The sequence below is a fragment of the Muntiacus reevesi genome, chromosome 1, assembly GCF_963930625.1.
Source record: "Muntiacus reevesi chromosome 1, mMunRee1.1, whole genome shotgun sequence".
Lineage (NCBI taxonomy): Eukaryota > Metazoa > Chordata > Mammalia > Artiodactyla > Cervidae > Muntiacus > Muntiacus reevesi.
In genome coordinates, this window is record NC_089249.1 from 189,241,055 (window position 1) to 189,268,089 (window position 27,035).

The window sequence follows — 27,035 nt, forward strand, 5'->3', positions numbered from 1 at the left end:
AAATTTAAGTCATAAGTGCCTTCATAAGGGAGAAAGAAAATGCATGTACACTTGTGTTTTGGACAGGCCAGCTGTGGGTAAGGAAAATTTTTTTGTATTTTGCTGTATCAGTACATATATAACTTCTTTGAAGAGAATATTCATATATTGTGATAAAACAAAAATTATAATTGCTATCAAAGAAAAAGTAACACATGTATGAATAATTTTCCACTTCTCAGTTTAAAGTGTTCACATCTAACTTACATGGTATTTCTTCTTCAGACTATGGTGGCAATTTACAATTTTTCTCTTGGTGTGTTTGTATTTTCCATACCAGTTGCTGCTTCCAATCTCTGTTCCTGGAATCCATTATTTTCCACAGGACATACATTCTTTGGATGTGGGATAAGGAGAAAGAGTAAATCAAACCCAATCACCCCTAATATGCTACTTTCACCTCACTGCTTGAAAATTTCTAACTGTTTCCTGAAGCAGACTGTACAAAGCACTTTTCTCAACAAGCAAACCCCATGGAAACAAGCCTTCATCCACTCCTCCAAAAAGAACCCTACAAAACAATGTCTCCCAGGAGTGATCCCAGGTTCACCTCCTACCACACTCATAACTTTTCCTAGCTGGGAAATTCATTTTGTACTGAATACAGTTTAAGCAATGTCCCAGCCCTTTGCTGTGTGTTTCCCCTTGAATTATTTCATATCATATATCTTAGCTTCCTCAGTTCAATTCCCTCTCATTATTATTCCCCAATCATCTCTGCTGCCACTCCAGATTTCCCTATCTAACTCCTTCAGGACATGATCCTCTTTACTCGATCAATCTTTCATATTCTCTCATCAAGACTCCTCAACTACAGACTGTCAATCTGGGTGATCAATTTAGACCCACAATAATCTCTCTCATTATGTGACACTCAGTTTGCTTTCAGGCTCTACAGTCATCCAATTTTCACATCCACCAAGAGTAGATGGATTCTCAGCATCTCCAATGTTCAAGTCTTAGATTCTTGAGTCATGCTCCTCGATTTCCGCACACACAAGGTTTCAATTCCCCTAATTCTCGTGTTTCCATTTCAATTCCCCTAATTCTCGTGTTTCCATGGTTTCCATACCATGACAGGAAGTCATGGTACATGGTTTCCAGTCTACTCTAGTCACAAACTTCTGGTTTCCAGATCTCTGAGAATACCAACAGAAAAGAAAAGAGGTGAATCTTAGCAAAGGTCCTTTTTTATCTATCAGACAATAGGAAGTCTCTGCTCTAAATGCTTCTAAAGCATGGAGCTCAAGGAGAAGATTGGTTCATTGCAGCACTGTAAGAAGAAAACACAAGCTACTCAAATGAACCATTAATAAACTATAGCAAAATGAAAAGTCATCTCAATGTTAAGGAATGCCTGTCCACAGACCCAAAGACTTCTACCTATGTTGACAAGGAAAAATTTCCTTGTATGCTATAAAGAATGGTCAAGTTTTTGGGTGATTTTCAGTAAATGCTTCATAGTTCCAAAAGTATATGTTTATTAATATTTGAATATTTAGGGAATAGTTTGTAACTGTCAAGGTTAAAATATAGATTCTATGTATACCAGAAAAAACTATAGTTTTGTGATAGTAGATAATAACTATGAAAGGGAGACAAGATCAGGGTAGGAATCGATCATATATGTCTTGTGTTTTGGGTTTATTTTTTCAATCAATATTTATTCATGTTGTCCTTGTTATCAATTTTTTTTCAAGTTAAATAATGTAAGAATATAGCTACTGAAAAGCACCATCTAACACATGACATACATCAGCTCTGTGTGCTCTGCCAAATTCCTTATGCATACAGAATATCTGATATATTTTCTTAAAATGCAATTTATAACTCAATAACCACTGAACTTTTACCAGTAAGGAATCAGGACTTATTGTGGTGCAACCACATGGAGAACTATTAAATGTTCATCTCAAAATATTTGAACACTGGTACTTGAGTTGTCTTACAAATCTTTATCCCACCTCCAAACTCACACAAGTGCGATTAAAAATGAAAGATACAAGTGCTTGAAAGAAATACACAACAGAGTCTTTATTTGCAGAGGGCAAGTTGTCTATCAAAGAAACTTCAGCGAGTTTATTGAAAATATTGAGTTCTACATCTATAGCAAGATCAACTTGTAAAGTACAATGTTTTTTTCTATAAAAAAAAAAAACCATTTTAAAATGATATAGGAAAATTGTTTGAAATTTAAGAACAATACTAGGAACAATCTTCCAAGAATGCACGAAGTTCTTAGGCAGAAAACTGGAAAGTATAATTGAAAGAAATCATAAGCTACATAGGCTGTTATACTGGAAGGGTTGGGAAATCTTAGTTTCATAAGGAATCTATTACCTCCAAATTAATCTACAGAACCAGTTCAATCAAAATCAAAGTCCCAAGACATTTTTTATGGAACTTACTAATGTTTATATGGTATAAAAAATGTGAAAAAGGAAATTGCACAGTTCTAAAGAATGGCATTTATAAATTGCTATTTCTTACCCTTTGCTTTGCCTTGGTCAAGCTTGAAACAAGTGCTTCTCTTTTCCTACAGGTCTCTGAACTAAGTTTATCCACAAGCCTGAGTAAGAACCAAAATAAAGTAGAACATGCCTTCATTTTTAACTTCTCCTGGAAAATGACTGACCACATTAAAATCAATTTCCTGTCACAAACTGAGGATAATTTCCCCTTACTTGTCCAACTCCCCTTTCCAAAAATTAAGTTTATCTCTGCTTGTTTCCTCCTTTACACTATAAAAGAATTTTTTTTTCAGTATGATTTTGAGATCCTCACAGATTTCTGAGATCAGAGCACTCTCCCTGTTACAATAGACTTTCTAGTGAAAGTCTATTCTTATCCAACCAGATTTACACATTTAACAGGAAATACAGAAATTTGCTTCATAGCACTTATAAAAACAAAACTAAAGCATTTTAACTGTGTTACTGGTCTGGGAATGGGAAAATGGATTTCTGAAACAGAATAACAAACATACCATGTATAGAAATTTAATGTTCAGTAGATATGGCATTTCAAATCAATGTATGAAAGATGGCATGTGAAGTCAGGAAAGACACAATAACTCCTCCAATAAATCACATCAAGATAGCATGTTATTTATTCAGGAAAAATTATTGAATGAACAAATTCCAAGTATACTAACAATCTACCAAATAAACATTGGAAGATGAAGAACAATGCCCTAGTCATGGCTAAAGCAAAATCCACATAGTAAATAATTGAAAACTAGACCAAAATAAAAGTTTGTAATGACATAGCTGTCAATTTCATCTTACTTCAGTTGTAATGAGAATGATGTTTACCCTGTTTACTATCAACATGAGCACAGACATGCAGCATCATCAAATGAGCCTGATGTTCAAAGATACTCCTATCCAGAGAGGTCAGAAAATGTTCAGTGAACAGGGTGTGCACGTCATCTTGGACCCATTACACAGCATTCAAATTTTTGATGGGTGCATCCTCAGTATCTGGCTTTCTTGCCAACATAGTTACTTATTCCAACCCCTGGAGGCAGCTGTGAGCTGGACAGGGCCATCAGTAGTCAAATCCCAGTTTAGAAGGAGTGACTTGACTGTACCTAGTTAATAATGTCTTTGTTCTTCAGGTTCCTGGGGCTTCTACTATGGGTAGGAGACCAGCTGAATTCAGACAGAATAGAACTGTGACTTACGCACATATTTTCATTTAAAAAATCTGCATTTGAAAGGAGTAACTTCACCCTAATTTCTGTGTTCAAACCCCACTTGGTGTTACTGAGCTTGCTTTTCTTCATTCTTTTATCCCAGTGAAAATGGATGATCTTGCTCTAGTCTCAGCATTCCCTTTACTGAGAATATTCTTAGGGGCTTAAAATTATTGACACTGCTGCTTCCAGCATAGCTGCCTCTCAAATTAAAGTGAATATCTTCTCTTTTTTGTTTACCCTTCTCCAGAAATAAAATAGGTAACAGGTTTTCGGGGGTGGGGGGTGGGGAATATGGTAACAAAGGACTCCACAATCAGAGTTTAAAGATGTGATACCATTAAAAACTTTGCATTTTGTTTTTTCAAAACAAAGATACACACACACATCATACACATGTATATATTCTTAACAACTTAAGTAAATACAATGAATAAAATAGTTTGCAAAAGATATGAGTATATAATTCACAGAGTACCATGAAAATACAAAAATATGTGAAAATTTCAACTACACTGGTAATCAAAGAAATACAAATTTTTCTGAGATTAAAGTAAATTGTTTATCCATCAAATTGGGGAAGTTGAAAGCATTTGATAATGTATAATTTCAAGATTCCTAAGTCTCTTAATGTTTAAATGCCAACCTTACAGAATCTTACAAATGTAAAGTTGAAAGTTCCTTTACAAATTATCTAGACTGATTCTTTACAAATTATATACTTTCATTCTATTCAGGAAAAAGAAAAACCTATGCCTCCTTCAGAGACAGTAACTCATAAGCTTGAAGTTCTGACATTTTTGTATCCACAGATATGTCAGATCAGTTTCTTTCTCTCCCTTAGTTCTTGTCTCATCATAACAAAGATTTGAAATGACAAAATAATCACAGTTCAAGCAGGCAGGATTTCTCAGCTCTTGTCTCCTCATAGCAAGGATTTGGGACAATAGCCTAGTTATAACTCAAGTAGCCAGGATTTATTAAGGAGACAGCAGATAGCTCAGCCTCAAGGTTATTGTCTCATCAACAGACTAGTTACAGCTCATATAGGCTAGTTAGAGTGCAAGACGGCAGCAGGCAGTAGACAGTACACCCTCAATATGGTAGAGCAGGCTGATCCCACAGGAGAGATTTGATCTCTCTTGTCTTCCCTTTTTATACTTTCTGTCTCATCCTCCTGGAGTCTGATTGGTTCAGCCTTATGCAAAATAGAACTTGTACCCACCACCAATCAAGAAAGAGAATGCAAAAAGGCATATGCTCAAGACCAATAAGGGAATGGAACATGTTCTGGGCATGTTTTCTTACCAGAGGCTCTCACTCCAGTCTTCAGCTTCCTCTTTTAAAGGTTTTTTCTTTGTTTGCCCTCTGCATGGTTTTTCCTAGCCACCATCTTGGACTCCCCTTTCCATTCTAATGACCTAATATAAAATGAATTAACTTCCTAACATTTTTAAGTTCCTATATCTTAGTCTCCTATTAATTTCATTCTAAGTGAGATAATGGAGAAGGCAATGACAACCCTCTCCAGTATTCTTGCCTGGAAAATCCCATGGACGGAGGAGCCTGGTAGGCTGCAGTCCATGAGGTCTTGAAGAGTCAGAAACGACTGAGCGACTTCATTTTCACGCATTGGAGAAGGAAATGGCAACCCACTCCAGTGTTCTTGCCTGGAAAATCCCAGGGACGGAGGAGCCTGGTAGGCTGCCGTCTATGGGGTCACACAGAGTCGGACACAACTGAAGCGACTTAGCAGCAAGTGAGATCAATGATGGACTAGTACATATGTCACTTAAACCAACTGACAAAAAACATTTTACATTAAAAATGAAAAAAGTATGGCAGCAAGAGTGTTAACTTCATATAGGAAGTTGACCCTATCTTATAGCACCAATGGCACTCTGAGTGTCATTAAATACAAGAGTTATAGAATTTATCACAACGTAAGATATATATACTCTACAACCCAAGATTAGAACCACATAATGTCTCTTCTAAGGAAAATATCAAATGTTCTTATGGTACTTTTGAGATATTCACTGCAGCATTATTGTATGGGCATAAAAATAGAGAATGGAAAAATATAATTTCTTCATATTGTAAAATCTGGATACATGCAACAGCAGCAGAAAAGAAAAATGTGGATTTACATTCAATGACATGAAAGAACTCCCCAAGAGCTATTGCTGACTAAAGAAATTTTAAAGACAAAGTTCTTAGCATGAAAAATCTTATTTGAAACACAATGACATCCAAAGTATGTATAAACATCTTATCTATCAGACAAACATAAGACTCTAAAAGATTTAGAGAAGCAAGATAGGACAAAAAACAAGTTTGTAAATATAGAGAAGAGAGGTCAGAGAGGGGAAGTGGGTGAAGGATATCAAAAGGTACAAGCATCCAGTTATAAAATAAGTCATGCAGATATAACGTGCAACAAAGCAACAATAGCTAATAATATTGTATTGCAAGGTTTCTAACAAAGTAAACCTTTTTTTTAATGCTCCATTCAGAATTTAATGATTCTTCTAAATCAGTCTTATCCATTGACAGTAATCACGGTGAGAGGCCCTCTCTCCCTCTCTCTCTCTCTCTCTCTCTCTCTCTCTCTCTCTCTCTCTCCACACTCCCCAGATTAAGCAATCGGGAAATTTATTATCTTACATACTGGGAAGTTCTGAGGTCAAACAAACTTCAGCGTTGGGTGATTCAGCTGATCAACAATGTCATCAAGGTCCATTTTTCTGCTCTGCCTTTCTGACTGGACTGGTGCCCCTTTTCAGGCTGCTGGATGGAGCCATTCCAGCATTGCATTCAGAAATTGCAATGCCCAAAAAGAAAAGGGATGTCAGGGTTTTTTTCTTAGGAACAAGGTATCTTACTAGAAGCCCCACAGCTTTTGGTCCTCATTGCAAGAATGGAGTCACCAATCCATTCTGAAACCAACCTCTGACTGGGGATGGGGCACCATAGCTGTCTATGGTCAAACAGACTGTACCTTAGAAATGGGGGGATGGTGGTGGTGGTCATCGTTGTTCATAACTGGAGCTCTTGGACCCTGAGGACAAAGAAAATAAATGTGAGGGACATCAAAGAACACCTGCCTGTGAGTTAACTTGCCTAATTCAGTTGAATTTTTTTTGTCGAGTTAATAATTGAATTGGCCAAAAAGTTGAAAGTTCCCATCACAAGCAAAAACAATTCGCAACTGTGTAGTGATGGATGTTAATGACTTATTTCGGTAATCATTTGGCAATATATACAAATATCAAATAATCCTGTTTCACATTTGAAACTCATATCATATTGTGTGTCCATTACAATATGATTTTTAAATGTCCACTAATAAATACATAATTCTGCTCACTCTGACCTAAGAACCTCATAGGGGTAAAAAGTCCAGTATGATTATTCATGTTGGGGAGGCTTTCTTATACATAGTGTCGCACCTTCGGAGAGTGAAAAAGTTGGCTTAAAGCTCAACATTCAGAAAACTAAGATCATGGCAGATAGATGGGGAAACAGTGGAAAGAGTGGTTGACTTTACTTTTATGGGCTCCAAAATCACTGCAGATGGTGACTGCAGCCATGAAATTAAAAGACACTTAATCCTTGGAAGGAAAGTTATGACCAACCTAGATAGCATATTAAAGAAGAGACATTCTTTTGTCAACAAAGGTCCATCTAGTCAAGGCTATGGTTTTTCCAGTGGTCATGTGTGGATGTGAGAGTTGGACTATAAAGAAAGCTGAGCACCAAAGAATTGATGCTTTTGAACTGTGGTGTTGGAGAAGACTCTTGAGAGTCCCTTGGACTGTAAGAAGATCCAACCAGCCCATCCTAAAGGAGCTCAGTCCTGGGTGTTCATTGGAAGGACTGATGTTGAAGCTGAAACGCCAATACTTTGGCCTCCTGGTGCGAAGAGCTGACTCATTGGAAAAGACCCTGATGCTGGGAAAGATTGAGGGCAAGAGGAGAAGGGGATGACAGAGGATGAGATAGTTGAATGGCATCATCAACTCGCTGGACATGGGTTTGGGTGGGCTCCGGGAGTTGGTCATGGACAAGGAGGCCTGGCGTGCTGCGGTTCATGGGGTCACAGAGAATTGGACACGACTGAGTGACTGAACTGAACTGATACCAAAAAGATTCAAAAACCACCTTCAGTGAGTATTTCAGTACAAATACTATGTGAAAGTCGCTCAGTCGTGTCCCACTCTTTATGACCCCATGGACTATGCAGTTCATGGAATTCTCCAGGCCAGAATACTGGAGTAGATAGCCTTTCCCTTCTCCAGTGGATCTTTCCGACCCATGAATCGAACCGGGGTCTCTTACATTGCAGGCAGATTCTTTACTAGCTGAACCACAAGGGAAACCCAAACACTAATTCAGTATAAATACCATGCACATAGTTTAAAAATAGAACTGCAGTTTCTAAGAAGCTAATCATAGGGCAGATTAAAAGGGGGAAAAGAATCCAGATCAGCATTTTCCTCAGTCAGCTTCTTCAAAATGCAAGTGACACTTAAAACAAGAAGTCTTTTCAACACACACAGACCAAGATCAGATGTCTTCCGTGGCTGGGCTTGCTGGTCTCTACATCATGAAAAACGGCTATCTAAGGTTGCTTCCAGGTGTGTAGAATTATAACACGGGATATAGAAAAATAAAGCTGTTTGGGGACTCTATCCAATCTGAATATTCTCTTCTTTCTTTCATCCTTGATATTTAACTTGCTTTCCTACTATCTCTATAAGGGATAGACAAGTAGAAATTTTAAGGATATTAGCACATTGATAATAAGTTCCAAAGGAGAAAACCGGTGAAACTTACTTCTAGGTAAATTGGGGACTTAAAGATTTCTCATTTTACCACCTGTATTAGTCCAGGTTTCCCTGAGAAACAGAATTCACTGGAATGTTTATAGAGAAGGAAGGAGAAAGGGATTTATTGAAGGATCTTGTACATGGGACTGCAGAGGTTGGAAAGTTCAGAATCTACAGGACAGGGAGGCAGGCTGGAAACCCTGGAAAGACCTAATGCTGCTTCTCAAGTCCAAATGCAATTCTGGAAGAATTCTCTTCCTCAGTGAGGTCAGTCTTTTTACTCTAAGATTTTCAACTGTTTGAAAAAGGATCACATATATAATGGAGAGTAATCTGCTTTACTCAAAGTCTATTGATTTAAATGGGTGTGTGCAGGCATGTTTAGTCACAAAGTCGTCTCAGATTCTTTGGGACCCGATGGATTGTAATCCACCAGGCTTCTCTGTACATGGGATTTCCCAGACAAAAATACTGGAGCAAGTTGCTAATTTCTTCTCCAAGGGATCTTCCCAGCCCAGGGATTGAGCCTGCGTCTCCTGCTAGGCAGGCGGATTCTTTACCACTAAGTGACCTGGGAAGCCCTGATTTAAATGTTAATCTCATTTCTAAAAAGCAAAACAAAACTCTGCAGCAGCATCTAGACTAGTGTTTGACAAAATATCTGGGTACCATGGCTGAGACAAACCTGATAAACTTTCTTTTTTTGTTTCAGAAGAGTAGAAAACCAACCTACTTGAAAATTCTAATGACATAAGAAAAACACCATTACTTAGTCTATAGGCTTTATGTGGGATGGAATGATTTGAAGGAAACCACTCCAGTATTCTTGCCTGGAAAATTCCATGGACAGAGAAGCCTAGTGGGCTGCAGCCTATGCGGAGGCAAAGAATCAGACACAACTGAGCGACTAACACTTTCAATAGTGAATTGGTGAAAAAACAGTATCAGGAAGGTCAGCTTAATTCTGATGAATCTGTATTTTCTTCACTGTTTATAATAATACCTGTTACCTAGTAAGTCAAGTGTTCCTTATATGTTGTCCTCATTGCTTGTAAATTGTTTCCTGGTTTTTATGAGAATGGCCATATTTCTTATCTTCTGATATGTGGAACATGACTTTTCTTAATGCTGGGCACATTTGGGGAAAATTCTGTGCAGACTTACAGATCATAAAAAATATTCATAGGGTTCACTGCCTCACATGGATAAGATGACAGACTCTAATATGTGGTCCACATATTGCCTATAAGAGTAAATTTTATCTTTGCACCCATACTTTTATTTTTTATTCATTTTTTTTAATCTTTTATTTTGTATTGGAGTGTAGCCAATTAGGGACTTCCCAGATAGCACAGATGGTAAAGTACCTGCCTATCAATGCAGGAGACATAATGAGGTGTGGGTTCGATCCCTGGGTCAAGAAAATCCTCTGGAGAAGGGAATGGCAACCCACTCCTGTATCTTTGTCTGGAGAATTTCATGGAAAAAGGAGCATGGCAGGCTTCAGTCCATGGGGTTGCAAATAGTAAGACAGGACTGAGCAATGAACACACACACACACACACACACACACACACACACGTCCAATTAATAATGTTGTGATAGCTTCAGGTGAACAGTGAAGGTACTCCGCCATGCATGCACATGTATCCATTCTCCCCCAAACTCCCTCCCATCCAGATTGCCACACAACATTGAGCAGAGTTCCCTGTGCTGTGCAGTAGGTCCTTGTTGGTTATACATTTTAAATATAGCAGTTTATACAGGTCCATCCCCAACTCCCTAACTATCCCTTCCCTCCATTCTCCCCCCCTGGCAACCATAAGTTCATTCTCTGTGTCTATGAGACTCTTTCTGTTTTGCAAGTAAGTTAATTTGTATTATTTCTGTTTAAATTCCACATATAAGGGTTCTTTTCATAACAGAAAACTTGATCAGTAACTCGTTTTCTCGGACCAAACTGGCAGATCAAGAAAAAAGGCTGTGCTTTTGATACACTATAGCAGGGCCAGGAGTTCACTTGGAAGGAACCATAGAAGTCATTGGACTTCTCTCATGGCTCAGATGGTAAAGAATCTGCTGAAATGCAGGAGACCCAGATTTGATCCCTGGGTGGGATAGATCCCCTGAAGAAGGGAATGGCTACCTACTCCAGTACTGTTGCCTGGAGAATTCCACGGACAGAAGAGTCACCTGGTGGGCTAAAGTCTTTGGGATCAAAAAGAGTCAGACATGACTGAGCCACTAACTCTTTCAGTTTCATAGAATTTATTGGTGCTATATGTGGAGAGGCCATTTAACAAGGTGATAGTGAATCTACCTTAGTTCTTCTACCTTAGAAGTTGCCTTAGTTCTTACCTCTCACATGCTCTAAACTCCCTGTCTCCTGATTCCAGGGCTCCATGCCCAGCTGATGCAACTGTGAGCTAGGGTGCCAACTCAGGGCTGTTTCACTTCTACTACCCAAAGTCATCTGTGTCAGGTATGTTAAATGTGAAGAGAGATCCTGAAAGAGAAATCTTCAGAGCAGATTTCTGCCATTGTCAGAGAACAAAGAACCTAGGTACACCAATCTAAAGAACTTTCTCCTCCACAATTTAACACTTCCACTGGAAGAGGTTGGAATTTCAAAGATGTGTTGCTGACATCAGCTGTCGGTCTATGTATTGCCTGTCCTTTACCTGTAGCACCTGATTCTCCATGAGGACTGTGTCCATTGCTGCCTGACTCCTCAGGGAGATCCAAGACTTGGAGGTGAAAGGCTGAGTTCTTGATTCTGAGTACAGTAGCAGAGAATATGAGATGTCACTGGAAAGCTGAAGGATACAGGGCCCAGAAGCACATCCCCAGGACGCAAAGGCTATGGGGACAGGGGGTGAAATTGAGTCTACTCGGTCATCTTTCTGCTTCTCTGCCCCAGGATTCTTGATTCTGCTGTTTTTGCCATCCGAGGCCACATCCTTGAACAAGAAACGTAAGTCTGCTCAGCCAGCCCGATTAGTGACATAAGCTGTGGAGCATATGCTGGGGTCTGTGTCCTCTTACCAACAAAGGAAGAAGAAAGTAGGTTTATCCTGAATGTAAGGCTCGGACACAGTTTTATGAATGTAAGAGAAGCTATTCCTCCCCACTCCAACATGCTCAGAAGTTTTTGTCTCTTCCTATTCCAAGAGAGGGCTTCCCAGGTGACTCAATGGTAAAGAATGTGCCTGCCAATGCAGGAGACATAGGTTTAGTTCCTGGATCATGAAGATCCCCTGGAGGAGGAAAATACAACTCACTCCAGCATTCTTGCCTGGATAATTCCCTGGAGTCTGGTGGGCTGAAGTCCATGGGGTCACAAACAGTCAGACACGACTTAGTGTCTAAACAACAACTTCCAATGGAAGCCATCCCATCCGTTCCTTCCCTTCCTCTCCTACTAGACCACCAGCTTGAAGCGGGCTTTGTTCCTCCTTGACCTTCTGACTGAATCTCCATCTCCACTGCTTCTTCCCTCACAGCCTGTGCTTGGTGGTGCCCTCCAAACCCTCCATGTGTCAACACCGATGCCTGCCGCTGCATTCCCGGATTCAGTTCTGCATCTGAGGACAGCTCCACCAGCCCCTTGGGTTGCCATGGTACAGAGCCTTGGGGTGGTGGAAATGCTCAGACGGATTTGGGGATAGGCTGCGCTACATGTATAGCATTCAGCTCTGAAGGCAGCTCAGAAGCACTTTGTTGAGAATAAGAAAGGAAACACTTTAAGAAAGCATGAAGGAAGTGAGCAGTCCCAGAGGGGCTGCAAATTTAATTGATACCAACATTGGAAAAAAATCCTTTCCTCCACATCATCACTAACACTTGTTCTTTCTTGTCTTTTGATAATAGTTATTCTGATAAGTGGAGAAGGCAATGGCACCCCACTCCAGTACTCTTGCCTGGAAAGTCCCATGGGTGGAGGAGCCTGGTGGGCTGCAGTTCATGGGTTCACTAAAAGTCGGACACAACTGAGCGACTTCACTTTCACTTTTCACTTTCATGCATTGGAGAAGGAAATGGCAACCCACTCCGGTGTTCTTGCCGGGAGAATCCCAGGAATGGGGGAGCCTGGTGGGCTGCCGTCTTTGGGGTCGCACAGAGTTGGACGCAGATGAAGTGACTTAGCTGCAGCAGCAGTATCTTAATAAGTGTGAGGTGATATCTGATTCTGGTTTTGATTTCCTTTTCGTTGATGATTGGTGATGTTGAACACGTTTTAATGTACCTGTTGGCCATTTGGTAGTCTTCTTTGGGAAAATGTCTATTCAGATCATCTACCCATTTTTTACTCAATCATTTTGTTTGGTTCTTTTTTTGCTATTGAGTCGTATGAGTTCTTTATATATTTTGGATATTAACCCCTTATTTATGTATGATTTGTAAATTAGTATCTGATATTATAGATTTTCTTTTCATTTTTGGGATAGATCCCTTTGCTATACAGTCTTCCCTGATAGCTCAGTTGGTAAAGAATTTACCTGCAATGCAAGAAACCCTGGTTCAATTCCTGGGTCGGGAAGATCCTTTGGAGAAGGGATAGGCTACCCACTCCAAAATTCTTGTGCTTCCCTTGTGACTCAGCTGGTAAAGAATCTGCCTGCAATGTGGGAGACCTGGGTTCAATCCTTGGGTGGGGAAGGTCCCCTAGAGATGGTAACAGCTACCCACTCCAGTATTCTGGCCTGGAGAATTCCATGGGTTGTATGTTCCATGGGGTGGGACGCGACTGAGTGATTTCACTTCATTTTGCTGTACAGAGCTGTGTAGTTTGAAGGAGTCCCACCTCTCTAGTTTGCTTTCATTGCTTTGCTTTTGCTGTCAAATTCAAAAAAAAAAAAAAAAGTTATTGCCAAGATCAATGTCAAGGAGCTTATACAGTATGGTTTTTTCTATGAATTTTATGATTTCAAGGTAACCTGATTTTTGTAATTAGCAAATTCAGGCTCAAAGAGATTGAGTGATGTCCAAAGTTACATAACTAATAAGGTAGTAGTAATAGACCATGTCTAAAGGCAAGGAGTTTTTATTCTTCAAAAAAATAGAACCACAAACAAATTATTAAACATAAAGTGAAGATGAAAACTTTTGTTATAGGCGTTTTACTGCATATTTTTTTTAATGAGGGAAAATAAAATTATATGATTTTTCATCAAGAAATATTCTTCATCTACTCATAATAGTCTGAGTTACTGGTAATAAAATGAATTATTCCTAGCATATTGGAATCAATGAGTAAAAAAGAAAAAGCCTACAATATTCTAGGATACTAGACTTCTGGGTGATTTTTTCCTTTTTTTTTTTTTTTTTTCTTAACTTCTTCTCTGTTTTCTAAGTATCCATTTATTATTTAAAATTTGGGAGAAAGTAAATTTTATCAAAGAAAGGAAAAGATGTTGTGATCACTGCACAGCCCTTACTTGACCCTGGAAGTATCCAAAAGATTCCTTTGTGAACTTGCATGTGTGTGTCTCAGGGAGATATGCAGACTCTTGTACATGGAGAGAAAATCTGGCTGCTGCTGTAACTGGATTCCAGCTCCTTCCTTGGCCTACACTTGTCAGGTTGAGGAATCTCCCATCCTCATGTCTTCCCCTTCCAGTACTCATTCCAATATCCCCCCACTCCATACCTCCCTATCCCTCAGCCTTGAATATGGGTCTCCAGCTATTGCCATCATCTGAGAGGAGGAAGTCTCAGTCATCAGATGGGGGCTGAACAAGAATTCCTCAGCTATGCATCCCTTCCCCTTTCATTCATATCCTTATGTTAATACTATCAACAACCTGGACCTGGGGTCTTAGAAGGGAATGTCAAGAGTCTGGATAAGAAACTCTGACCTGGGAAAGACCAGTTGTCTACCCTGACTGATCATGACCCTGTGAGTCCTTCCAGGCTCTAAATGTCTTTGGTCCCCTGACCGGAAGAAGCTCATACATGTACAAGAGCCAAACATTCTATTCCTGCATTTTTACTAAGTTACTGTGTTCTTAGCATTGGTGTCCAGAACTTGCTTTATGGTTCCCTGACCTATCCCAAGGGGACCGGGCTCGTGGGCACCTTTCCTCCTAAGTTTAGGAACAGGGAGAGGTAAAACACCAGAGAATACCTGCAGTGACTCAGCTGTGAGCTGCTTCCTCTTTCCCATGCATAACAGGCTCTGATAAAATGGGATTTCTACAGAAATGGAGAGAGCAAATCTCCCCTAAAGACATCCTGGAGCATCTCGAGAAGTCTTAACATTGAGAGCAGGGGGAGTGCCTGATAAAATTGTGGGGAGTACTAGGGCTTCTATGACTAAAGTGGAGGTGGAGGGGATCACTGGGTAGGAGCCTGATCACCTAGCCCTATCCTCTGCTGTAAATGATGGATATCACTCTGGACAATCCTCCAGCCGTGACTGCCTCCATTTCCTCAGCATTGTGGGATGCCTTCAGTGTCACTGTCACTCACAGTTGGGATTGACTGGAGCTCACATGCATGTCTCTGATGATGCAAACAGCAACAAAGAGAATGGTCTGGAACCAAGTCATTTTTTCTGTCCACCCCAAAAGGCCTGCAGTGGGGATGCAGACCTCCTTCCAGTCCCCATATGACACAGCAGAGTGTTTTAATCAAGGTACGTGCAGATCCAGTCAGAGAGCAGGGATGAGTAGAACAGTAAGCCAGCTTTCTGGAGCAACTGGTGCTAGTTCAGCCTAACCCTACAAGAGCTAATGAGGAGCTGAGTCAGTTCAGTCCTTGTGTCAAGATCAGGATGGAGGTGAGTGCCATGTGAATCCAAAATGGAATTCATCCCTTTGAGAGGTGACCTTTTGCCCTGTTGTGTTCCAGACATCAACAAGTGTGGACCATCATGGAACGTGTCCTGTGGAATATATGTAGACTGCCAGAACTTTAACAACACACGGCGTCAATGCAGAGGAATCAGAACTCTTTCTCAAAAAGAATTTGAGAATGAGTGTACTAAGAAAACACGTGGTAAGAAGGAACCAATTTTTTCATTTCCTCATTCATTAAGTTTGGCCACTTACTCCAGGCCACAGGCCTATTCTCAGCACCTACTGGTATCCCCTCTCTCTCCAAACCCCAAGGGTCATAACCCCACACAGAGTGTCATTTCTACAATATTTGATGCCCCCTTGACACTTGGCACCTTATTTTATCAAAATAAACAGAGGAGTGGTATTCAAGGCATTTCAGGAGTTGACATCCAGTGCAAGGAGTCCCAGGACACGACCTGTATTCTTCATCATTAATTACCAAGATGAGACCTTTCTCACCTGGATCCCATACAGGTTTGGGCAAGCTAGGGGTCCTTTCAGACTCTCCTGGAATGATGGACCTGAGAACTCTGTCTAGAAATGTTGAAAGGGGGATATTCAAGGGTGGTCCCATCTTCCCCAGCCAGCCCTGTCCCTGGATAACTTTACCCAGTTCCTTGGCCAGTCAGCCTTTGTTTATTTCACTATGCAAGTATCCACCATGCCCCTAACCAATAATTTCGATTAACGAGCCTATGGGAAACTTAAATGCCTGGAACCTGGGAGGATGTTATGTCAGAATGGGTGGGTGACATGAACCACACCACATATACTCAAAGTGGCTCCCATCTGGCACAGATGGAAAGGGAGAGTGTCACTGGCTTCATTGTCCTAGCCCGACTCTCTACTTAGGAGGTCAACAAAGGCCCCACATTGACTCAGACCACTTGAGCCTTGTGCAGAAGGACCCCACAAGTTTTCATCCTTAGTTGGATGCCCAGGGCCAAGGAGACAGAAACACCAGCCACTCCTCATCCATCACCACCTGCTTCCTTCTTCAGCCACCCAGCCCTCACACAAAGCTGGCCTCACTCAGATGATGAGTCTTATCATTTCATTTCAGTTTGGAAAATGCCTTCCAGGGGTACAGGAAATGGATCCTCACAGCACCAAGCCTGCATGGCTTGAAGTAGACCCCCGTTGTACCCCCAGTCTGGTCCCCAATGTCCAGGAGCCTCTGGCCTGTCTGGCATCATCTTTATACTCCTCACCCCTTCCTGAAAGCTTATTGTGGGTCCTGACTCAGGGAAGGGTCTTGGACCAGCTTCATGGAGCTAGAGTCTGAGCTGGCATGGATGGGAGAGCACTATTCTTTCTACAAACGTGTAGAACATAAGGTTCCACTGGGGCTGTATCTATCAGTGACTGATCCCTCAAGAGGCCTGAGAAATAGAGGGAAAGTGTTGATTCCTTTATTTCAAGTAAAGTACAAGAGCCCCAGGAATGTTGCTGAGAGTGAGCCAGAGACATCCAATAAGAAGGCAAAGGCTGTGGGGATAGTGGTTGCAATTAGAGTTCAACTCTCCCCTCTTTGTTATCTCTGTCTTTCTGCCGCAGAACTCAATCTACTACTGCTGAATACAATGAAGACTGCAGTCCAGAAACTTAAACGTGAGTCTCTGTACCCAGCTCCATTGGTGACGTAAGCTGGCATTGGTGTACGCCGTGGTCTGGGTCCTCTTACCAATAAAATGGGGAAAGGAGGTTTATTCTGCAAAAGTATCCTCTAAGGATACTAACAGCTGTTACTCTTCCCCACTATGTCCAGAGTTTTCTGAGGCTTTTCACTTCAGATGGCAGCCATTGAACATTTTCCTCCCCTCCTCTACTATTGGGTCTCTAGCATGCAGCTGACTTCCTCAGTTTCTTGGGTCTTCTGACCATGATCTTCATCCGCACAGACTCTATCAAAACACGTTGTGCTCGGTGGTGCCCTCCAAACTCCAAATGTGTTGATGCCAACACCTGTCGCTGCATTCCAGGATTCACGTCTTCAACTGGGGAAGTCATCACCAGCCACTCAGAGACTTGTGATGGTACAGAGGCTTGGGGGTGGCATTAACTTGCAGGTGGCATATGCTGGGGGGTGGTATGTAGAGATTGTGGGAGGACACAATGGGACCTCCAGAGCCCTCAGCCATGGGAGCAGCACAGAAGTATTTTAACAAGAGTAACATAAAGGTGACAGCACAGGAAAGTATGAGGGGAGTGGGTAATCTTGTTTTCATGATCAGTTGGGAAAGGGCTGAGAGCTGACACAGCAGAGTTGGGCAACCTGGTGCAAAACGTAGCTCAGACACAGGCTCTTTGACATTTAGGAAGTTGTTTTTCCTCTCTGTGCATTATTTGCTTGTCTGTAAACCAGAGGTAGTCATCGTACCTACCCCATATGGATGAACTTAGATTTATTATTTACCTTAGTGAAGAAAAGCTAAAGTTTCAGTTCAGTTCAGTCGCTCAGTCCTGTCCGACTCTGTGTGACCCCGTGAATCGCAGCACACCAGGTCTCCCTGTCCATCACCAACTCCTGGAGTCCACCCAAACTGATATCCACTGAGTCAGTGATGCCATCCAACCGTCTCATCCTCTGTCATCCCCTTCTCCTCCTGCCCTCAATCTTTCCCAGAATCAGGGTCTTTTCAAATGAGTCAGTTCTTCACATCAAGTGGCCAAAGTATTGGAGTTTCAGCTTCAACATCAGTCCTTCCAATGAACACCCAGGACTGAGCTACTTTAGGATTGACTGGTTGGATCTCCTTGCAGTCCAAGGGACCCTCAAGTCTTCTCCAACACCACAATTCAAAAGCATCAATTCTTCTGCACTCAACTTTCTTTATAGTACAACTCTCACATTCATACATGACTACTAGAAAAACCATAGCCTTGACTAGACGGACCTTAGTGCGGAGAAAATTGTCAACACATGAGAGTTATTATCGTCATTCATACTGTTAAACTATTGTTATTTTTATGGAAAAAAGAAATGGGGGAAATAAATGAACCAACAGAAGGAAAGAAACTCCCAGGAGGAAGCTCAGACTCTCTCACTATCTCAAGCTCACCAGGAACTCCTCACTGACCATTGTGATTTCCCACATCAATCCTCACAGCAGACCCAGGATGCTAGCACACTTAGAATTTTTTTTTCCCCACCTTCTCCCAGTTTGCCCAAGCATCATATTTTATTCTAGGAGTTTTACTTTTTCAGGGCAGAATCTATTTTTCAATAATCATATTTGGGCCCAAAGAGCTTAAGTTATATATCCAAAGTCACACATTTAGTAGGATCATAGAACCAAGATGCAGATCTAAAACTTAGAGTTTATTTTCAACAATGTAAGATCATAAGGGAAATTACATTGCTTAAAACATTTTTAAGATGGTAAATTTTATGTTTTATGAATTTTACCACAATACTAAAAAGTAGGGGAGAATTATACGATTTTTACAAGAAATAGTCCTTGTCTACTGATAAAAGTTTTTGATGGACATTTATTGCTACTGAAGAAAAATATTCCTAATATGTTCAATATGATGAGAAAAAAAATTCAAAGAAGTTTCAAGGGATCTGTGTAATGGCCATAGGAGTGATTTTCTTTCTTCTTTTTTTTTTCATGTTTTAAATTATCTTGTTTTCCAAGTATCCACGTGTTACTTAATATTTTTTATAAAAGTAAATCTTATCATCAAAAAAGTCTTTGACTGATGTTCAGTCTTTCTGACACTCTAGAGGTATTTCTAGAGTTTCCTTTATGCATTTATATGTGTATCTCATGAAGATTTATAAACAGCTGAACATGGAGAAGAGATCTGGCTGCTAGTCCCAGCTCCTTCCTAGGAGCACACTTGTCAGGTTGAGGAATTCCAAACCCTCATATCCTCCCTTCTTCACACCCCATTTCCACTATCCTGCACTCAATTCCATCTCATCTCATCAACCTTTAAGACAGGTCTCCATTGACTGCCACCATCTAAGAAGACAGGAAGATGTCTCAGTGTCCAGTTAGAGGTTGAACTTGAGTCTCTCAGTTATGCATCCCTCCTACATCTTGTTCTGTCTTACTGCAGACCCTCCACCTGGGTCTGGGGCCTCAGAAGAGAAACCCTTAGATCCAGAGATGAGGACCCTCATCTGGAGGGACTAGACAGCTGCCCTGACTCATCATGATGTCATGAGTCCTCTGAAGCCATAAAGTCTTTGGTTCCCTAATTGGAATATACAGTATCAAGCATTCTGTTCCTTGTTTTTGATTTGTTCTTATGTTCATGGTTCTTCTTAAACTGTTACTCTGAGTAACCAATATTCAGGGATTAATGTCTGGGATGGTACCTGACCTGACCTGACCCCAGATCCCACTCACAACACACACACACACACACACACACACACACACACACACATACACACACACATATGCTCTCACCCCTAATGATCTATTGTACTGTTCCCTGCAGAAATCTCCATCCACACCTGGACCGCACCCTCAAGTATCAACAGCTCGGTGAGTGACCAGCAGACAACACGTGAAAACCTTCCATATATTCCACCTATTTCCCCCAAGTTCTAACCTGCTCATATTTCTCCTCCCAGACGCTCTCCTGCTTCTTCAACAGAGTCCAGAATCTTAGTGAAAACGTGAAGTCAGTCCCTGTCCAGGACACTATCCAGGTAAGGGTAGGACCCAGGGAGGCAGGTGGAAGCTTCCTACAGGTGCTGTGGGAAAATCTGATCTGGGCAGAGATACCTCAACGTAATGGTGCACTGCTCTGAGGCCCTGCCTCTCCCAGGGTGGGTGGGAAGTGTAGACATGTGTAGTCACTGTTACACTCCCACGTGCACCTTCTAAAAACTTTTAATCTTGCAGCTCCTGAATATTGGGTTTATGTCGTCCTTGGCATTCATGTACAAGATTGACCTCTGAATGGCTGGATTCCAGGGGCAAAGACGACCCAAAGAATCCCACCTGGCCCTGCCTTTATCACTCAAACAGTTTCCAAGCCCTATTCTCTGTGAGTGAGTGGGTAATATCTTCATACAACCTCTCAGGTGTGTGATCTACTGGCTCTGTGTCCTTATCTCTGCAGAACCTCATACAGGGGGTAGATGAAATGCTGGAGGCCCCCCGGGACCTGGAAACCCTGCCCAGCTCAGAGCAGCGCCTTGTGGCCTCTAACCTGCTCACTGGCCTGGAAACTGTCTTGAGAGGACTGAGCAGGTCCCTGGACAATGAGTCACTGCACTTCAGTTCACCTTCAGGCACAGGTAATTACCTGGAACAGCCTCCAGGCTCCTGCTCTGCTCATTCCTGGTTCATTCCCTTTCCAATCTCACTAGAGCCCAGGGATCAGAGTTGTATTTCATGTTGATCTCATAAATAAAAACAAATTTTAAAAAATAAATAAATTATTGTGTTAAGCAAAACAATAAGACAGAGGAAGACAAATACCCAGGCTTCTCTAATGGTTCAGATGGTAGAGTTAGTCAGCCTGGGCTCAATCGCTGAGTCAGGAAGATCCCATGGAGAAGGGAATGGCAACCCACTCCAGTACTGTTGTCTGGAGAATCCCATGGACAGAGGAACCTCGCAGTCTACAGTCCATGGGTTGCAGAGTCAGACATGACTGACCATTAACACTTTCAAAAAACAATACAAACACCAAAGTCATCAACATAGAGAACAGATTGGTGATTGCCAGAGACCAGGATAGCAGTACAGGAAATGGTGCAAAGAAGTCAAAAGGTACAAGCTTCCAGTTAAAAATAAGTTATGGGAATGTACAACATGGTAACTATAGTTAATAGAACTGTACTGTGTATTTTAAATTGCTTTGAAAGTACATCTTAAAAGGACTTACCACAGAAAAATTTGGAACTCTGTATGATGACAAATTTTAGCTATCTTTTGTGGTGATCGTTTTGTGATATATTCAAGTATAGAGTCACTATACCTGTCAATTATACCTCAATAAGAAAAACATAAATGAATAAAATTATATATAATATACACTTTCATTGTAAATAAATTATGAGCATAAAAATCATGATAATGAAAAGTTTAAGACAAAATAGAAATGGTTACAAAAGGGAAAATCTTTAATTTGGAATAACATAATTTCCTCATGTTATTTGTCATGTAGATATGATCTGTTTCAATTGAGTATTTGTTTTGCTTAGCACAATTATTTATTTATTTAAAAAAATTTATTTTTATTTATAGCAGTTTCAGGAGTATAGCATAGTAATTTGTATTTTTACACAATACACTTCATTACAAGTTCTTACAGGACAATGGCTATATTCATTATCCTAAACAATATATCCCTGTTGCTTATCTATTTTAAACATAGCAGTTTGCACTTATTAATCCCATAACCCTAACTTGCCCTTCCACCCTACCATCTCCCTTTTGGTAACTCCTCTTTTCAATATCAGTTAATCTGTCTCTGTTTTGCATACCTTGGTTTATATTATTTTTATATTTCACATAGAAATGATAGACAGTATTTGTCTTTCTCTATCTGGCTTATTTCACTAAGCATAATACTCTCTAGGTCCATTTACAATGTTGCAAATGACAGAATTTCATTCTTTGCTGTGGTAGATTAATATTCTATCCTACTTAATCACCACATCTTTTTATCCCATTCCTCCACTGACCAACACTAAAGTTCACAATTTTAATCAAAGTGTAAAATCTAGTAGCATTTAGTACATCATAAGGTTGTGATCATCACCTCTATTTATAAAATAACTTCACCTCTCCAAAAGTAAAAACTGTAGCCACTGAACAAACACTCCTCAGTCCTCTGTTCTCCTGGTCCCTGGCAACCACTGATTGTGTTTTCTGTCTCTATGAATTTGCCCTGCTGGAAATTTTGTATAAATAGAATTAAAGGTATATGACCTGAATGTCTAGTTTCTTTCACCTATCATAATGTTTCCAAGGTTCATCCATGTTGTAGCATGTATCAGTATTTCATTCTTTTATGGCTGAATAATAATGTATTGTAAATTCCATATATATGTGTTAGTATACTGTATATTATTGTAAAGTAATTAGCCTCCAACTAATAAAAATAAATGGAAAAAAAATAATGTATTGTACATAGATGTACCTCCTTTTGTTTATCCATTCATTCATTGATGGACATTTGGCTGGCTGCCACATTTTCACTCTTGTGAACAATGCTTCTATGAATGTGGTGTTTCTTTTTTGCCCACACCTCACAGCATATGGGAAGTAGGATCTTAACTCCTTGACCAGAGACCAAAACTGTCTCTTGCATTGAAAGCACGGAGTCTTGGAAGCACTGTACCACTAGGGAAGTCCCTGTAGCATAAGTTTTGGTTTGAATAACTGTTGAATAAATTTTGGGGGCACATAATAGAGTATAGAATTGCTTGGTGATGTGGTAGTTCTATTTTCAGTTTTTTAAGGAACCACCAAACTAGTTTTCCAAAGTGGCTATTTCTTCGTTTTACATTATCAACAACAATGTGTGAGGGTTCCAATTTCCTCATCCTCAGCGACACGTTACTTCCATTTTGCTTTCTTTTTCTTGTAGCCATTCTAGTGTATGCCCAGTGATATCTCATCATGCTTTTATCTGCATTCCCCTAGTGACTAAGATGTTGAACATCTGTTCATGTCATTGTTGAATTTGTCTATATTTTATTGGAGAAACATATACTTGAGTGTTTTTTTTCTTTGCAATTTCAATTTTTTACATTTGGTTGTTAAGCTATAAGAGATCTTCATAGATCTTAATTCAGATCCTATGAGATATGTCTTTGCAAATATATTCTCCCTTCACTTTTCTGTGGTCTTTTCACTTTAATGAATAGATATTTCCACTTTGATGAAGTCCATATAATCTATTGACACTTAGTTTTAACTTTTAAACGTAGATCTTTGACCCATTTTGACCTCAATGGGTCTTTGACCCATTTCTTTATTAAAATTTGTTGTGTGAAGTAGGTCACTGAATTCCTTCATTTGCTTGTGGAAAGCCGGATGTCTCAGCATCATTTTTGAAGAGATTTTTCTTTGCCCACTGATGGTCTTGACACCCCTTTGTGAAAATCAACTGACCATAGATGTATGGATTTATTCCTGGGTCCTCAGTTCTGTTCTACTGCTCTGTATTCATATAGCAATTTCCCACCATTTTGAATACTGTAAGTTGGCAGTAAGTTTTGAAATCAGAAATTGTAATGCCTCCAAATTAGTTTTTCACCTTTAAGATTGCTTTGTTTATCCAGGTTGCTTGCAATCCATTATGGATTTTAGGATGAACTTTCCATTTCTGCTGAAAATTAATTTAATGATGTCGGAATTTTGATACAGATTGCATTGAATCCATAGATCATTTTGGGGACTACTGAGATCTTAATAGGATGGTTCTGATCCATGAACACAGGATGTCTTATGATTTATTTAGAGTTTCTAATTTCTTTCAACAGTCTTTTACAGTGATCAATATACAAGTCTTCAGTTTCCTTGGATAACATTTTTCCTTGTATTTTGTTGACTATTTGTGTATCTATGTTCAAATTGACATTGGTTTATTGGGATTGCTGTGATGCATTATCTTGTTTTGTTCTTGGGATAATGGTGGTCTCATAGAACTATTTAGGTAGAGCTATTTCTCTTCTATTCTATAGAAAAGTTTACAAAGGTTTAGTGTTAATTCTTCCAGAATGCCTGGGAACATTGACTGTAGAAGCCATCTGTTCTGATCTTTTCATTTTGGAAAGTTTTGGATACTGATTCAATATACTTATCTGTTATTGCTTTGCTATGATTTTCCATTTTCTTAAGTCAATTTTTTGTATTTTGTGTCTCTAGGAATTTCTCCATTTTATTTAGGTTGCATTTCATGTTGTTGAATAATTGCTCATATATTTTCTTACAATCCTTTGTAAGTGTAAATGATATATGTATATACCACTATTATGTGTACCAAATGATATTGTTTATAATAGTAATAATATCATTATTTATAATAAACATTATTGTAAATATTATTTATATATCATTAATAAAATGATATATAATCATTTATGTGATTGTGCAATCACATAAATCACATAAATGATCACACATATAAATCATGATATGTCATATGATTTAGATATTTTGACATCATATTTAGATAGCATGTAAATCAATGATAAAAATATATCATTGTTTCCTGATCTTCCACAAAAGCCCATATAATATACATTATGTAATATATAAAGTGTCTACATATTTATATGATATATTAAGGGGCTTCCCTGCTAGCTCAGCTGGTAAAGAATCTTCTGGCAAAACAGGAGACCCAAATTTGATTCCTGCATTGGGAAGATCCTTTGGAGAAGGGATACACTACTGATACTAGTATTACTGAGTTTCCCTGGAGGATCAACAGTAAAGGATCCAATATTAACCCAAAGTTTCCAGTGCAGGATACCTGGGCTTGATCCCGGGGTTAGGAAGATCTCCTAGAGGAGGGCATGGTATCCACTCCAGTATTCTGCCTGGAGAATCCCCATGGACAGAGGAGCTTGGCAGGCTACCGTCCCTCGGGTTGCAAAGATTTGGACACCATTGACCAAATAAGGGCAGCACACAGCACATAATATATTAAAATATTTATTTCTATGTATGCAAATAATGGTAGTATGTGCACCATCATAGGCACAATTACTAATCTAACTCTTCTGTAACCCTCACAACTCTTAGAAATGTCACTGAAGGCACTGGATAAAGAAGATAAGAATGTCACCTTGATTCAGAATAACATAAAGATGATACTGATCTGGGATACAGTGCATGAATCTAATGACTCAGGTAATGGTTATGGCAGGGTACAGGTCCCTATGGATTCAAAGTGAGATGTGATATTCAAAGGTGCAATAAACAGAAATGTATACTTTAAAGGAAACTATGGGTAATGGTGAGGCCACAGGGACATAGTTCATTAAAGGAGGAGTCATGTTGGATACCCCAAGATATAAACCTTGCCCTTGTCCTGCAGGTCCCATGGTGGTGGGCCTTGTCTCCATGCCTGGGATTGAAAAGTTGCTGGATAAAGTTCCCCTGATAGTGGATGCTGAGGAACAGGCAGTTCCACATGAGACACACAAGGAATTGCTGCAGGAAACTCCCCCTATCCTGCTGTCAGATGTCATATCCGTTTTTATCAGCAACAGTAACACACAAAACCTCAGTTCTCCAGTCAAATTTGTCTTCAAATATGTGAGTCCTGGGGGGGATGAAGCTGTGGGTGTGGGAGAGACCTGAGTCCTGGGCACAGCCTTTGTGCTTCAGGGATGTCTGTCACGGATGCATCATATCCCAAGGAAAGTCCATCATAAACTAGATTTGGGTCAGCATTTCTAAGCAACAGAACCACCAGCTCAAACCTACTTCCTGTTTCTACAGTCAAGGACCCCTGAAACAAAGGGGAAGGTGCACTGTGTCTTCTGGGAGCAAGGCCAGAATGGAAGTGGCCACTGGGCAACCAGAGGTTGCAGGACGATGGACAGCGGAGATGACAGCACCACCTGCCAATGCACCCACTTCAGCAGCTTTGCCGTCCTCATGGCCTACTACGATGTGCAGGTGACACCCCTCAGAGGGGCTACATTCAATATCTTGATGTGGAACAAATTCTCACACATGTAAAACCTGAAAAAAGTACTATCTCCCAGTTATCGCAGGTCAGTGATCTGGCATGGTGTAGTGGAGATGTCTGCTCAGGTTCTTCCAAGGCTGAATCATTCTGTCAGCCTAGACTGCATTTTGATCTGTGGTTTGCTGTCCTCCTCTAACCTTCTAATTTTTGCCACAATTCAGTTCCTTGTGATAGTAGGACTGAGGTCTCCTTGACTTCCCATCTGTCAGCAGGTGTCCATGTTTAGCTCTTAGGGGCTACCTGCATTTCTTCCCATGTGGACCTCTCTTGGGAACTTTAATACAGCACAAAAATTAGTTTTATGCAATAATCCAAATAGTCTCAAAAGTTAAAGTGTGTCAGAATCATCTGGAGGGCTGGTTATTTATTTTTAAACATTTCATTCCTAAACAAAATCATATGTAGAAACATGCTGCAAAAATAAATTTGGTACTATCATACTCAATTGCTTTTTATCAAGAAGCACCTAATTTGCAGGTTTTAACACTCATTTTCTTCATCCTTTGTGCACCTCCCTCTTTCTTATTCCCTCTCTCGCTTCACCCAGACTTATACTAAAAGGAAATTGGCAGATATTTTTTCCTCGTCCTCAGGTATTTAGGATGATTTCCAAAAAGAGGTGAGCTTCCCAGGTGGCTCGGTAGTAAAGAATCCACTTGCCAATTCAGAAGAGGCAGGAGACTAAGGTTCAATGCCTGGGTTGGGGAGATCCCCTGGAGAAGAAAATGGGAACCCAGTTCTCTATTTTTGCCTGGAAAATTCCATGGACAGAGGTGCTTCACGGGCTACAGTCCTTGAGGTCACAAAGAGTCAGACACACCTGAGTGACTGAGAACACATGCACACCAAAAAAGAGGCAGACATTATCAATTTTAAGCTACAGCCAACATCCAAGTATAGTAATGTTTCTCTTTTACCCAAGAATTTAGTTCTAAATCTGTA

The 27,035-nt window shown here is 40.2% G+C and overlaps 1 protein-coding gene across 1 annotated transcript in view; it reads left to right on the top strand.

The window, feature by feature from the left end:
- Nucleotides 1–8,305: 8,305 nt before the first annotated feature.
- Nucleotides 8,306–27,035, top strand: part of LOC136165797 (adhesion G protein-coupled receptor E2-like) — a 46,038-nt gene continuing 27,308 nt past the window's right edge. The window contains exons 1-12 of the mRNA XM_065932042.1: nucleotides 8,306–8,376; nucleotides 11,489–11,542; nucleotides 12,072–12,188; nucleotides 15,421–15,567; nucleotides 16,968–17,021; nucleotides 17,312–17,446; nucleotides 19,866–19,912; nucleotides 20,002–20,079; nucleotides 20,496–20,673; nucleotides 25,139–25,246; nucleotides 25,434–25,654; nucleotides 25,841–26,020. Of these exons, the coding sequence (XP_065788114.1) occupies nucleotides 8,310–8,376; nucleotides 11,489–11,542; nucleotides 12,072–12,188; nucleotides 15,421–15,567; nucleotides 16,968–17,021; nucleotides 17,312–17,446; nucleotides 19,866–19,912; nucleotides 20,002–20,079; nucleotides 20,496–20,673; nucleotides 25,139–25,246; nucleotides 25,434–25,654; nucleotides 25,841–26,020 (1,386 nt within the window). The 5' untranslated portion in view covers nucleotides 8,306–8,309. The remainder of the gene's footprint in view (nucleotides 8,377–11,488; nucleotides 11,543–12,071; nucleotides 12,189–15,420; nucleotides 15,568–16,967; nucleotides 17,022–17,311; nucleotides 17,447–19,865; nucleotides 19,913–20,001; nucleotides 20,080–20,495; nucleotides 20,674–25,138; nucleotides 25,247–25,433; nucleotides 25,655–25,840; nucleotides 26,021–27,035) is intronic.